The 15,742-nt window shown below is 35.1% G+C and overlaps 1 protein-coding gene across 2 annotated transcripts in view; it reads right to left on the bottom strand.

Annotated features, from left to right (window-relative positions):
• Positions 1–15,742, bottom strand: part of DNAH5 (dynein axonemal heavy chain 5) — a 136,214-nt gene that overhangs the window by 64,180 nt on the left and 56,292 nt on the right. For both annotated transcript variants that reach the window (XM_040076784.2, XM_040076790.2), the window contains 14 exons: positions 14,944–15,145; positions 13,807–14,042; positions 12,366–12,584; positions 11,595–11,657; positions 10,425–10,663; positions 9,392–9,632; positions 8,719–8,918; positions 7,726–7,879; positions 6,923–7,086; positions 6,107–6,263; positions 4,877–5,089; positions 3,868–4,092; positions 2,410–2,582; positions 1,248–1,426 (listed from right to left, as the gene is read on the bottom strand). In XM_040076784.2, the coding sequence (XP_039932718.1) occupies positions 1,248–1,426; positions 2,410–2,582; positions 3,868–4,092; positions 4,877–5,089; positions 6,107–6,263; positions 6,923–7,086; positions 7,726–7,879; positions 8,719–8,918; positions 9,392–9,632; positions 10,425–10,663; positions 11,595–11,657; positions 12,366–12,584; positions 13,807–14,042; positions 14,944–15,145 (2,665 nt within the window). The remainder of the gene's footprint in view (positions 1–1,247; positions 1,427–2,409; positions 2,583–3,867; positions 4,093–4,876; positions 5,090–6,106; positions 6,264–6,922; positions 7,087–7,725; positions 7,880–8,718; positions 8,919–9,391; positions 9,633–10,424; positions 10,664–11,594; positions 11,658–12,365; positions 12,585–13,806; positions 14,043–14,943; positions 15,146–15,742) is intronic.

Here is a 15,742-nt window from a genome sequence, read left to right on the forward strand (position 1 = left end):
AGAATAACAATACAGTTGTGTAAAGAAGCTGGAGGTCAGTCTATGCCAGGACTGCATTTTTCCTTGGATTTTTTAGGAAAAACAAAAAAATCATAGATACAGTCACTTGCAACAATACAATAGTCAAGAACCTCTATTTGATCTCTAATTGGACATCTGTCATGACTGATAGATATCAATTTCAGATGCCTAAAAAAGTGTCATCTGCACCTAAATTCAGTGAGTTCCACCAGTTGTTTTTAACATACATAGCACTATCCATGAATTTCTTCTACTGATAGAAACTTCAATATTTGAATGAGACAAAATATTGAAATCAAAATTCAGCATGTCCTAGCAGTTCAGCAATACATTTTACAACATTTTCTCTTCATAATGGCAGATCTTCTTGTGATATTAGGTCATTTTAAGTGATTATCTATCCTTTCATAAACTGTGTCCTGTTTTCAGACATTTCTATTTCTTGAAGACAGAGTTGCAACTGGATATTACACTCATAACAAGATAATAATTACTTGCATTTATTAAAAGGCTGAAACCATCTGCCTGGTATATGTCAACCTTGTTTCATAGAGATGTCCTCTTACCAGCTGAAACTTTTACATAGTTCATAAAATCATATAATCTCAGAATATAAAGGATTGACTTCTAAAGAACTCCTGGGGATCAAGAAGGAGAACTCCTGACTCCACAAAGGTCTATCTAAAAGTTAAACCATATAAGATAGTTGTTTATGCACTATCTGGACACAAAGAAGCTTGAGACCCCAACGACTTCCTTGGAGGATTTGTTCCAGTGCTTGACCACACTCTCAGTGAATACCTAACTTGAATTTCACCCAATGCAGCTTCAAGCCATACCCCCATGTCCTGTTACCAGACACCAGAGAGATCAGCACCTCCACCTTCACTCCCCTTCATGAGGAAGTTATAAACAGCAATGAGGGTACCCCTCAGTCTCTCTCTCTCAAAACAAAACAAGAATAGTATATTCAGCTGTTCCTCTTAAGTCATGTCCTCTCACTCTTTCACCATATTTTTTGCTGTCATTTGGATACATTCCAGTATTTTCATATGCTGTTGTATTGTTGATTCCAGAACTGTAAAGAGTACTTGAGTTGAGGTCACGCCAAAGCTGAGTACAGTGGAACAATCACTTTCTCCGCCCAATTAGTTATACTGTGCATTGTGCACCCCAGAAAGCAATTGACTATTTAGCCAAAAGCTCACCTTTGGTCCACATCTTACCTTTGAAGATCCTCCCAAGTCCTCGGAAATCCATCTGGTCTGAACAGTTGAAGACCACTACATATTTTCCAAGGCACCGTCCCATATCTTTCACGGTTTCAGTTTTTCCGGTTCCTGCAGGTCCCACAGGTGCTCCACCCATGTTCATGCCCAAAGCTTGAGCCAAAGTGATGTAACATCTAAAAGGCAACAATCAATCAGGATGCAGCAGATGGATTTCTGTATAGTGCCAGAGAAACTTACACAAGGTCTAATTTAAGGAGAAAAGGGAAGTGCTGAAATTATATTCCACTAATTACAACTTGGATCAGTAAGAATAAAACCCCTTCACTCAATCTCTGATGCAGGGAATATTAAGATGCTGCCTAATCTTAGTTTGAATATCTTGGCTACTGAGTTATTTTATCTGGAGTAGTTTTGAAATACATCATACTGTGAAGTACAATAATGAAAGACATCTAACCTTTTCTTTCTCATCCATCTTTAAAATTTGATCACACAGTGCATCCCAATTTCATGAATGAAACATCTATGCATAAAGCAGCAAAACACCAGCTAATAATTATATATCAAGAGTAGCTCTAGATTTTTTTGTATAGAATAATTTAAAAAAAAAAAAAGGCAAACAATGTCCTTATTTTGCCAATGATAGGTTATAAAGCATTCTTTGTAGTATTTGAGTTGGACAGGTAAATCTCTCTGTTAATAGGATTGCAATTCTTTCAACATCCTTTTAGATCCAAGATCTCCATACTACTGCAGCTGAATAAAAACTGGTTTTCCTGTCTGTTCTTCCTTAGCTCTTTTTATTAGCTTGTCTGTAAACATCTACTTTTGTCCTGTATCTCTACATATTTTATCTGTTGGATAAATCAGATATTCAGATATGTCAGCTTCACATACATAAGTATGAAGGTCAGATCCATCATGTATGTGGGGACCAACGCAAGTGTGTGGCAGAAAATAAGTTGGAAATTACTCACATTATAGGGCATAGAAACAAAAATATTGAAGCTTTCCATATGAAATTACTGACTTTGACAAGACAGTGAAGAATAAACTCTGCAGAGATCAATGGTGCATCCAACAGGAATGACTAAATTGCTCTTGTAAAAGCCAAGGTTTGGCAGCAAAGAATAAAGAATAAAATTGTCTTTTTCACCTGTCTGTAAGAGGTGTTATGACAAGCCTGTCAGTACAGCCCAAGAATTCATTCTGGTATGTGAAGTTCACATCAGTGATCTTAATCACCATTTTATCAGAGTCTTCATTAAAATAAAACCTACATTGTTTCAGCCACTCAAAGTCCGTAGGGCTCTTGATATGCATGCAGCACTAAGAAGAGAGGGAAGACAAAGCTGTGGCATCCATGGTTAACATTTACTTTCACATTTATATTATAGTATCTGAGTAGTAGATGCAAAGGCAGCACTGCAAACATAATGGAAGGCAGTTCTAAAGCAAGTAACAAAAAAATAGTGGAGAACCTATCTGGATTTTTACCACAAAAAATTGCTAATGTATTGTTGCTCAATCACATACTTAGCAGGAGAAGTTCACGCTTTAGACAAACGTATCAGAATTCTAAATACAAATTAACAGTCCATAAGCCTCAAACAAGTCATTTCAGTTTAAATTTAAAATTATCATTCCCTTTAGTCCTCTCTACCACTGTAGTTTTACATGAGTCGGAAGTACATAATGTGATATTTGATTTTACAAACTGCTATAAGGATTTTATGAAACCACATGCATTTTGAAAGATATTTCAAAGCAGTGTCATGGTGCTGATACAATCTAAGGAATTCAACAGAGCTGAAAATAGGTCACAGTCCCTCTACTGAATATTAAAATGAGATTTCAAAAAAAGTCAGTTTGTATCTAAAAATTACACTTTACATAAAATTATTATAACTACAAAAAAATTATTCTACAATGAAAAAATAAATGCCTTCCTATCAATAATGGGCCAAAACTCAATAATTCTTTTCTTGGACAGCCTAATTTCAGAATCAGGTTCAGGGCTTCCTGTATGTAAAAGGGTAGGCTAGCTTTAAGTTTGATTAAGCTAAATGCTTTCATTTTCCTTATTTTAGTATCCTGTGTCAGCATGAGAAGGTGTAAAGTGAATAAAGAAATCCCTAAGTAATAATGAGGTATGCTATTGAAAATAAAATAGAGACGATATCAGCTTCAACCAGCTTCAAAGTTTTTCCTGTACTATAACTCTATATTAGTTTTATTTACTTGTAGAAATCCATAATGCAGTCCAGAAAAAGGACAATTACTTGCAACAAAGTATGTGAGGAAAGAGAAGTCCCTAACTAATAACGTAACAGAGGCATTTAAGTTAGTGGACCAACATGAAACATTACAAAATTCTGCTACTGATTGGGGAGTGGAAAACTCACTGAATTACTTAAAAGGAAACTAAGAAGACATGGTTGAAACAACATCAGCATTTTTATAATATTCCAGGACACATAATCATTACAGTCATGAAATTAAATGTTTATCTTATCAGGCAGGAGTTCAGAGGTATCATAATATTTTCTTATAATTTCACATTGTTTTATGTGGAAAACCCCTCATAACTCATTGCTAATTTTTTAAGACTTACAAGGCCATCAAAAATGTCCCTCTGATGCACATGAATAGTGATTAATGTCTCGTATTTAACTCGCTCAACTGGACTAAGGTCTTTAGTTGTCATATCTATCAACGTGTTCAGAAGATCCAGGAAAAACTGGTTTGTCTTGCGCATAACTTTTTTATCCTGCTTGGCGAGAGTCAAAGCTTCTTCTGAGTCTCTTGTCCAAATCATTTGGATCCCCAATAACCCGACCTTAGGAAACATAGAAGTATATGCTTCTTAATCTTTTCTCTTTCACCTAAAATGTACCTTCACAGACACAGAAAAACTAAAAAAGTAGAACTATGTGTACAAAATTACTTTCCATGCATTCATACAGAGGTCATGTTTTTTGTGTACCAACTGCATTCATAAATTCATAGTTAAGCCTGTACTTCACTCAGTCTTGTAGATATTGCCTACAGTGCATTGCTTATACAACTGCTCAAAATAATTTACAGTGTTGATAAAAATAATATATGTAATAAATATAGTTTATATAAATAACAACTAACCAGTGAATAATTAGCGCTTAATTTGAAATATTTTTCTGGTAATTCACAAAGCCTTTATTCTATATCCAACAATATTCCTGTTGGATCACAAATGAAGCTTCTACTAAAAAATACTTTTCTCTAAACATTATCCTCAGTTTCAAACCTTTAGCAATACACAGCATTATCCTGAATATATGAACAAGCACACAATTTTACTACTTTTCCTCCAGTAGTCAATTATTAAGCTTATAAAGAAATAGTGTTAACTTCATTATATTAATTTATTGCATTCAGCATACTTTTTAAACAGGAGCTTTAGGGTAAGTTACCTTCTTTTGGTTCCAGCTATGTGAAGCTGAAACTTAAAAGACTGAGACAACTCAAATAAAATTAAAGCCAGTTTTGTATTTAACACTGGCTGCAACTTTGAATGCAAAGACAAGAAAAAAACCTGATACATATCTGTGAATAATTCTTCATTCATGTAACAAGGGTATTACCTGGGCTGGATAAGTAGAAAGAAATTCAGTAATCTGGAAACTCGTTTCCTGGATGTCCATAGCTGCCTGGCGAATAACTTGATGCAGTGATAGCTGGGATTCCTTCAACAGAGAGCTGAGCCAAACTTCCACATTACCTTCAGCCATTACAGGCCTGGTCAGCTCTACAGTCTCACCCTCTCGTGAACTAATTGACAATATACGGTCATATATCTAATAAAAGCAAAAATATCTTGTGTTTACAGATATTTATTTTTACAATAATTCGTATTTTTCTGCAATCACTTCATTACACTTCTGTAAGTAACTAATAAATCATATCCATTCGTTCAATGAAATGTAAACACTCTTAAACCATTACTTCGCTATGCAGAAAGGTTTTAAACAAAACACTGTCAAGAAAAAGGAGACAAACCCTAATATATTGACAATTCTTGAATCTCACTAAATTTTCAATGGCAATCTTGTGCCATGTGGTCTAGGATGGCCTTGCTTGAACAGGGATATTGGAACAGAAGACCACTGTGGTCCCTTCCAACCTGACCCATTCTGTGATTCTGTGACAAGATTCCCTTTTCAGTCACAATAAAGGAAACCTTCCCCATTACTGGTGGGTTAACAGCCTAAAAAGAATTCAGTCTTAGAATCAAAAATAATGAAAACAGAAAAGTTAAGAAGCATGGATAATCAAAGGAATTTCAAAAGCATGAGGAGGTAATTAGTTTCTAAGAAAATGTATACAGAAGGAAAATATGTTGCTATCTGTTCTTGTAAAAGGTATAAGAAAAGAGTTCTTCAAACACTGTGTCTGAAGGCATAGTAAGGACAGCTCAGAAACAGTAGAAACAGTAGATACACTTTCTCTTAAAATCAAATAATGAATGTAAAAATACAAATACAGGCAATGTAAAGATACAAAGAAACTCATAAATACTCAAAAGCTTATTTGAGAGGGAGCCACAGGAAAAAAAATCAGTACATGGTGGATTTTTCTGAAATTTAAGCACTGGTGCAAATTTTTGTTTTGCTATTCTACATGAAGTTTTACTTCATCATAAATGAGGATAGGAAACAAATCTTAAATTAAGAAAGCCTACTCAGCATCAAATAGTTGGTGAATAAGGTAAAACAATAGAATGCCTCATGCAATCAAGTAGCCCCTTTAAGTAAGCAAGTATCACACATTGCCAATGTGAAGGAATGTAACACTGAGGTGTGGGCAGCACATACCTTCTCATGGAACCTGACAGCTTTAATGTTGTCAAAAACGTTCAGCAGATGTGCCTGTATATTGTGAGAGTTGGATGCCTGGCCAAGAATTTCTAAGAGAGCAGGATCTGATACAAAGAAGAATCGTGGAAATAGCAGGCGCTTTTTCTCCAGGTACCTGCATTTTTAAAAAATTGTTAGAAGCCAGGAGGAGGTAGATGGTAAGTGATTTGGGTTAATTTATACATCCTTTTTTCTTTAAAAGTGGCATTTCTTACAATTTAATATACAATTTTTAGGTGAAACAATGACAATTTTTATCCATCATACATTCATGTTAAGCATCTGCTTTAAAACTACTCTCTTAGTATCAGAAATCATTTCATGGAAAAGTTTTATGATTTGCTATAATCTAAAAACCAGTAAAAAGACAGGAAACTAAACTGAAATAAAATCTTTTTACATTAACTTTTTTACTTGCTATTTACTTCCCTCAAGCTGATTGTCACCCAGATCTGTAAAAAGTGTGAATGGGACACACAAATCTAGACTGCATTCTGGATTGAAACTCAGCTGAAACTAGCTTTGGATTCAACAGAGGCAGACAGTGAGTGACACCTCAGTCACAAATCAAATGCTTATTCATTAGCTGGCAGAAATTTCTTTGGAGGTGTTGTATTATCCTGCTAACTTGTTTGCTCAGTTCAACTGAATTCATAGTAGAATAAGAACACAATCTTTTCAAAGTTCATGGGACAGTACTTGAGCAATTGCTCTTTCCCCAGTTACACAACTCTCAACCATCTGGCCAAGAATGCGGGCTCGTAGTAATCTTACCCTGTGAGCGATTTCTGACAGATTTCAAGCTGTTCCAGTAAGTGTGGCAATAACTGTCCCATTATTTCATCTCCAACACAGCACTGAACAACATTGGGTGTTTCATGAGCTCGGGCCATGATCCTTACCCAGGATTTATCAATGTTAGAGAAACGCTTTGCTTCCTGTTGAAACATGACAGCGAATGTGGAATGGAAGAAATGGGGGAAGGAAGGGAGAAGAGGGAAAAGGCACCTGCTTCCAGAACCAGCATCCAGTAATCTCAACAGCAATCTTCTCACTAGTAATAGCATGTCTTCTAGAAAATTTTCATCTTAAACCCAATTCTTTCTGCTTGGACAATAGAGAATATTTTATACTTGCCTGCTATGTACTTTCTCTTACATTTCTAGAGAAAAAGACAGAAAACTCACTATACTTGAACTGAAGCTTCAAATCGGAAGAGTTTTTCTAAAATTAAAGTTCTTTTTTTAATTTGAAAAGCCACGCAGGAAAAGTTTAAGATAAGGACTCCTAGGTACTACGCTAGTGGTATGTACAACTAGACAAGGCTACTGCTAGGGACAATGTTTAAATACATATTAGTTAACAGCTTTACAATCTAGAAATCAAAACAGATCACATGATTTTATTATTCTTCTCACATCATGCCTTCCATTGGCACTGCTTACCTAATTTCCTAGCAAGACCAGTTTTGTTAAATACTAAAGTTAAGTTTACATTACTGCATCAATTATGACTTCACATTTAAGTTTTATTCTTAAAATGTTGATAAGCAAACTGAAAAAGACATGTCTAGAAACCTTTGGAAGCTGCCTTGCTATATCACCACCAATAAAAACAGCTTCTAAATAAATCCACAAGTTCTGCACAGTCAGCCAGTTCTCAATTATATCCGTTGTGTTGGAAAGATAGTGCACCCATTTCTGAATCTGTGTCTTGAATGGTGTATTGTATCTACAATTTAAAAAAGAAATAAAAAAAAATAAGAAAAAAATGAAAAAAAAAAATAAAAAAAAAGCCATTTATTTATTTCAAGAAGAAAAAAAGACGCTTGAAAAGCAGCATATAAGTCACAGGATGAGGACTAGTTTTTATGCTTAAGATTTTTCAAGTCAAAGTATAAAAACTTAATTCAGCTAGTTGGGAACTCTAAATCCAATCAGCTCCAACTTGCTGCTGCGTACACAAGGTGCACAGCACAGCTCTGATCCAACAGAAGTAGGAGGCAAACAAGGCTTCAATTTCACTCTAAGGTAAAGGGACTACTCAGCATCTTGAAAACTATAACCTCACAGAGTTCCTGAACTCTCCTAAACTCCTGCTTCAGAGTATCTGAATATGCTCTGATGATCAGGTTCTGTGTTCTTCATTTTATCTGTGTCTTTTGGCATGTAAAACCAGACAAACTTTCACTGGGATTTTCAGCACCTTTGGCATGAGGTGATTACTATCACAGGGGCAGAATAGCAGCAGTTCCTGTAATGCCCAAAGTATGCCTGCCATAGCCAGGCAGCTTTCTCTCTTATGTCCCCACTTTCAATGAAAACTTGCCAGTTGTTTATTCAGGAAATCTGAGTTGCATCTACATGTTTTCAAAAGATCTTATTGGGGAGATACACTAGATACAATAAGAACTAGCCCTGAACTATGAACAGTTCAAGGACAAGCAAGCTCTTAGATTTTATCTAGATATTTATTTACCTTCCTTTCTGTGATAGATTTGTTCACTAAAATAAATACTTTTGCTAATATTTTTATCTCTCCCCCCATTCCCTCCCTCCCTTTCCTGTTACCTGTTACTCATGAGAGAACCAAGAATCATCAAGCTGTCCTCCAGGGTAGCAATTGTTTCTGACGTGCTGTCACCTCTTAAAAGGAGTTCCCCACGAGTTTTAAAGTTTGCAAAGATAAACATCTTGTTATCCCATTCGGCTATCACTTGTTTTAACTTCTGTTCAATGTCTCTCTCCTTCACAGCACTTATGCAGATATCCTTTTAAATAAGCAGGAAGTCAAAAGAAGCTATGAATCCTTCAAGTCCCTGGTACACGAATCTAGCTCTTATTTCCCTTAACACTAGGTAACATTAGGCTCATGAGCAACTATTTAGTGGAAAGGTCTACAGATATACAAACACCATAGCTAATAATCTGTATATCACATAACAATTTAATCAACTCTGAGGCGAATAAAATAATAACATAGTGATTACTTTTCATATGTTTAATGTCACAAAGCAAGGTAGCCTCACAAATTAACTCCTGGGTCAAAAGGCATGCTTTAAAAAAAAAAAGAAGTTGGCACCACAATATATTTGTGTCATTATTTTATACAAAACCTGAAGTGATAGTCCATTTCTCTATTCTTTTTACAGAAATATTTTGATTTCCTTCTTGCTACTTTTACTCCTATACTATACAAGCAGACTGCAGGTTTCATGTATCCATATTTCTTTCTTCACAATACCTCTATTTCCTCTTTATATCTTAATAGTGGAGCTTCCATTATATTCCTCAGTTTGAATGTTTCACTCTCCACGTCAAATCTGTGTTCAGTGAGATCCTTAATCTGCTCCCAGTGCCGGGGCATCATTGCTTTACTTGACATATGCTCAAGCAATGGGCAACATTCACTGAAGTCCTCTATGGTCTTCTTTAGATCAAGAAAAGGCTGCCATTCCTTTACAGCACGAGGGAGCTTACGGCACCTACATTGAGATAAAGCAAGCTTTTTCTAAAAGTTTCCAATATTCTTTCTTTAAAGTCACAGTATATGGTCTTAACAGCAGAACACATGCCTTCCAAATCCAGGTTACCTGTAATTTGGAGCTTCTGTATGTGCTTCTCCATGGGAGAAAATCTCTTTTCCAGTCTATTTCAATGACTGATAGCTGGGTAGGCACCTACAGCCTCCCCTTAAGGACTGTAGGTTCAGGATTTTAATAACATGCAATCTTCAAAACCAGTTGAAATGTTCTGCATCTTGATTTCATGTTTTGGTGAGACTGATGGTAGGGACTGCTCTGTGCTCTAGAAAACCCCTTTTCCTCAGGGTTTAATTCTTTAATTTTTTTGATTCCCAGTTTGATAGAAAGTTCAGATTCTATGCATGCAATAAGACCCATTTTGTAGAAAAACTATTCAGCAATTCACTAACTTGCCTTTGACACCTAGCATAAATCTGTCTCTCATGAGCAACAATACTACAACAAAAAGGTGAAACTTTCCCTCATGGACAAAAAAATTTACAATTTTAACATATATTGCAAGGTTTTTTAAAAAGATAACCAAGAATCTGTCTAAAGAACAATAATGCTCAACATTTAGAATCTAATTTTTTTTCTTGGTTTTATGACATGGCTAATGGATATATTTTTCCGTTTAAATTCTCATTTTTCATGCCTCGGTAAATAAATGCATACTCATATATGATTACTGGTGCTAACCAATTATATTCAAGATGTACTTGAGGCAACTTTAACACAGCAGTAGTTTCTCACCTGTTCTGAAATTCCATAAGTTCACTGTTAATTTTTTCAATGTCTAATTCTGACCACAGAATATCATAGTAGCCACTGATTGTGTCAATGACACTGTTATATAGATTATAGAGCTTCTTCAACAGATTCAGTTGCTTCTTTATTTCAAGCAGTTGAGGACATTGAGTAACTGGCAAACCAAAAAGATGTTCTCCACCTGTACAAGTAATGTATTTCCGAAAGAGAGTGTCACATCGATTCTAAGAAAGAAAAAGAAAAAAAAAGTTAAATAACTAAATAACAATAAATAAATAAAAAGTTAATAAAAATAACTAAATATTCAAGATCCAAAACCATGATTAGAGCTGAATTAGACTAAAATCTAGGCAATAATAGAAAGATATAGAGAGATAGTAACAGCTTACCCTGTCAACTTCTTTGTCAACAATTTTCTTGAGAAAAGTAACTTTTAGCTAGCTTAGAGGCACATCTTTAGAAGCTGACAGGAAAGCCATTTACTTCATGTGGCATAGTGACAGAACAATAAATGCTAAGATTGTACTTGAAAGAGGTGAAGCATGACACACAAAGCAAAAAAAGGCGGATACAGCAAATTCTACCTCTCCAAGTAGGCTGTGCATACTTTTATTGACTGATGAAGGAAGAATTACTACCATAAAAGCAGCAAGGAAAAACATAATGTAATTGTCAATTGCAATATAACTCAGGGTACATAGTCGGAAGTCAAATGAATAGCAGTATGGGAAAAGGAAAAGCATTAAAAGTTGTTATTGCAGGAACAGACATTAATAATGGTGCAAAGACTGACTTCAACCAAAAAAAAAAAAAAAAAAAAAAAAAAAAGAAAGAAAGAAACACAAAAATGAACACAAGAATAGCCTACAGCAAAATACACTAAACTTTTGGGAAAGCTCTCATCAGGTTATTGCATAATCATTACTCATTATCTATGCAGCCTGTTAACTCCCCCCCCAAAAATTAGATTTAAACAGTATTCCTTGTAAATGCACAGAAAAATTCCAGTTTAGCTTTCACTAAGACAGAACAGCCAAATCAGTAACCCTATCTTATCAATGAAAGTTCATTCAACTATTGAAATTCCTTCTCAGAGCCTTTAGGTGTTAGCTCACTTATAGGAAGGATTAAGTTATGTCTTAGAATTAACAGTACCTGGAATATAGTAAGCCTGTCACTGGCCTCCTGAGGTGTTAAACCAACCACCATTGGCCCATTCTAAAAGGAAAAAAAGAAGTAATTTAGAGGGTAAGAATAACCACAACTTACTTCTAATCAGGATTTTCTAAATGCTAACCTCAAACACTTTTGCAGCCTCCACATCCCCTCTTCAGATAACAACTGAACCAAGAGATGACAGTCAACCTACTAGAACAAACACTTTTTAAAAAAGGACTAAAAAAAATTCAAAGAAGGAAACTAATTGTTTTTTTTATGCAGAAATTTTTCACTACGCTGTAAAAGCTAGGAAATCATAGCTCAGTTTTTGAGTAAGAGTCAGCATTACTTAAAAGATGATACAAGATTTGTTCAGCTTCATTCATCTATATTCTAATGAAAAAGGAACATGAGAGCCTACGTCACTTGTACATATACCCAGCATCAGAAAACTCTTCTTGCTAACATAATTTACCATTAATCCTGGCCTTCACATTTGCTCATGGTAACTAGGTGTTTTTCAAAAACCTTAAATATGTCAATTATTTATCTTAATTTTTAAGAACTGATTACTGGTATTACTTATGTCAGTCATATACAAAACATTAACAAAACCTTCCTGGCACTGAAACTCAGACACCATCTTAACAAGAACAAATCTATTCAACAGTAGAGACCCATCCCATTAATTAGTCAAATCCAAAAACCTTTCCATGCTCCCACTGCTCCTTAAAAATTTCTCAAATACAATAAAATAAAACCACTTGCCTGATCATAATCTGAATAGAACTGTGCACAGTCTTCAGTAAAAGTCTTCACAGCCCTAATAAGCTCTCCTCTGAAGTTTGGCTGCAAAGCAACGAGCTCATTCTGCACTTCATTTGCACGGATTAGCAGTTTTTCCCAAGTGTAGTGCAATGTGTCCACCTTCTCGGTCTCTTCCTTGGCAACAAGTAGATCATATTTGTTCAACATAGCATAGGATTCCTGCCAGAAATTTGGATCAAGATACTTAAAATGGTAACTTCAGTTAACTCTGTAAACACATATGTATGCTAACATTTTAAAATTTTAAGAACAGAGAATGATTTCTTAGTAAAAGAAATTCTGTTCTTCTTGCATAGCCTTTATCAAAATCTGACAAACCAATACCAAACTGGAAGAAATATCTGAATTTTTTCTTCTCAGAGCATTGATTTCCACTTGCACCACCAACATATTTTCAGTCCACATACTGAAAACTCTCAGTGAATTTTCACTAAAACACAAATGAAATTCACTTTCTATAAATTAGCCTAGGGTAGGGTAGAAATGAACCTGTGGCATAATTTATTTTTAAAATCATAGCATAACATTCATTTGAAATTTTTTGTATGAAGTGGGACTATTTCCATTCATGTTTTCCAATTTGATCAAATTGGAGCCAAATTGCAGAAATGGAAATGTAACTATCTACCTATTACAACATTATGTGGAAAATATGTCAACCTCCCTTTCAAAAACCTGAAGCATCACTTCTTGTGCCTAGAGACTCAAGGCTCCTGCTTGCAGAATTGGAAGCTTATAATGAAATTATTGAGAATCAGGAATCACGAACATGTCTTAGAAAAAAGAATTCCACCAAAAAATCAGTGGTGCTTTTTGCCATATTACAGCATTCTTAAATAAATACTCTGGTCAGGAATGCAGAGAAACAGTTACCATCTGTTTTTAAAGTCTGCCATTTGTCAGATGTTCAGCAAATGCATTCTATCACATTAACTTATTTAAGGAAGTCGGTTGCTTTCGTTTATTTTAACCTATATAGCTGATAAAAGCAATCAATTTCATAGTCTGCTTAATGTTAGCTTTTTGCTCCTATTTAGGCTTAGCTAAAAAAAAAAAAAAAAAAAAAAAAAGGAACCTGATTCCTTTTCGTACACAGACTTCTTCTACAAAATATGAAAAGATTTCTTGCATTAAATACCTATATTTTCATCTTCCTCTTACCTACATCACTCAATTTCTGCACTGTTCATAAAACCACCTCTCACCTCAGCAAGTATACATTTGCCCAAATCAGAATGTCACACAAAAAGAATTACAGGAACACAACAGGCCTGTCACTCAACATTCAACACATATTAAATCATACATTTTCAAAGTTCACTGTTAAGCTTTAACCCAAAAAACTTGCTCTCTCCATACATGCAACATTCCCACTAGCTACCTCAATGGGGCCAATTTGAGAGTCAATAGAGATCTGTAGTTCTCTGATCTCTTTTAAAGCTGACATGGCTATTCTGATATCATCCAGGTCCGTGATGCTGCGATTTAACTTCTTGCCAGTTTCCTCTATAAAAGTCAAAATTGCTTCCATCTGTGTTCTGTACTTCTTATTGCAATGACACCCCAGCAAAGTCATCCAGGCTTTGGTTTCTGATCTCAGTGCTAGCTTCAGATCAGCTAAAAATATTGAACAATTAAAAGATATTAGATATTATAGATATTTTTAAAGATGCAGTTTTAATCTTTTTTATATCATGTGTTCTCTTTGGTGCCATTTCTAGTTTTTTGGTCTAATTCTTCACATACAGAGATGATGAAATCACATGGACACCTTGAAGTGGCTTATAAAATTGCTTGCAATTCACTATTGTTTTCCTCCTGTTCTTCTCAGAATTTATCATCTTTTCTACTGGAAAGATCATCTAAAAACATTGAACAATTAATAGATATTAGATACAGATATTAGATATAGATAATTTTAGATGTGCCTACTGGAAAGATGAAAGTGAAGTCCATACTTGTCATCTTGTTCATGTACCATTATACAAACTTCTGTACTATACATCACTAATGAATTGTTTAATAATCTCATCTAAGTCTAAAATATATTCAAAAATTAATCTTAAAAAAAAAAAATGTGGGGAGGAAATTAGGAGTCTAACTATGAAAGCTGAAGAAACAAATTTGATGTCAGCATTGGTGGATTGTTAGATAGAGGGGGGTTCAGCTGTCTTACTGCATGCAGCCAGGCAAGGAGAAACGTAACATGAACTTATCATCTTACTCCTTTGAAATAATGTACCCCTGGGAATCAGTGACAGAAGGTTGGGCAAACATCTACTATCCACCCCATAAGTGAGCACAAGTATCCAGGTGAGGTAATAAACTCCAGCTGATCCCCACATGTATTCTTGTGTCACTGGATTTTTGCATGCATTTATAGCCAAAACAGCAAGCAGCCCTTTTCTCTCCCTTTCTCCTTTCCATTTTAATCTAGTTCACCCATCCAAAGCTGTCACATTTCCCCTTCCTGCTGGAGTCAGAAAGTACATGTCCCTGGAGAGAAGCTGAACTATACCAGTGTACAGTGCAATAGCTCCCACAGGGATGTATTCAGGCTCAGAATTGATTTTCAGGTCCAGGTCTTGGAAACGGAGAATTTCAGATTCAAATTCAGAGAGCAATGGGTTTCCCACCATTAATTTATCAATGGTTTCCTCCTTGTCCCTCTGCCATATATGGTGGTAACAACTAAAACTCTCCAGAGCTGTAAGAACTTCCTGAAAGACATTTACAAGTTCAAAGAAAGACTCTCAGCATCACATATATAGCATACATATAATTTCTTAGCAGCTGCTCAATAGAGTACACTACAAACTCTATAGTGGAGCTGGTTGGATCCCCTCACTAAACAAAGGGTTGCTGGTAAATTTATGCTAAAGCAAGTTCCATTACTGATCACACATCATGCCAGAAACTCCATGTTAATCACATCCAGTTTGTCAGATTAATTTAAACATTTGCCAATTAAGTGAATCTTCAGTCAATAAAATCATTGGAATCGGTGGGAAGTAAAGTTTAAAACTAGGATACATTACACTTGTCCTTCCCTGCCATTTCTTGGGCTATAAACTGAAACCTGAGCTCCAGGGTCCAATATAACAAGAAATTTCATTCTGAAATAATGAAGCTATGAGACTTTTTTTTTTTTTTAAATCATTAATTTCTACAATCAATTCAAGTGTCTTTGATTTGAATAACACTTGATGAGTGTGGAAGAGAACACACTTTTCTTTTTGGTTCTCAGGAGTTCAGAAAAATTTGAGAAAGTTAAAGTTAAATCATCACTGTATCTAATTAAACAAGTAAATGAGAGA

Source organism: Hirundo rustica, chromosome 1, assembly GCF_015227805.2.
Source record: "Hirundo rustica isolate bHirRus1 chromosome 1, bHirRus1.pri.v3, whole genome shotgun sequence".
Lineage (NCBI taxonomy): Eukaryota > Metazoa > Chordata > Aves > Passeriformes > Hirundinidae > Hirundo > Hirundo rustica.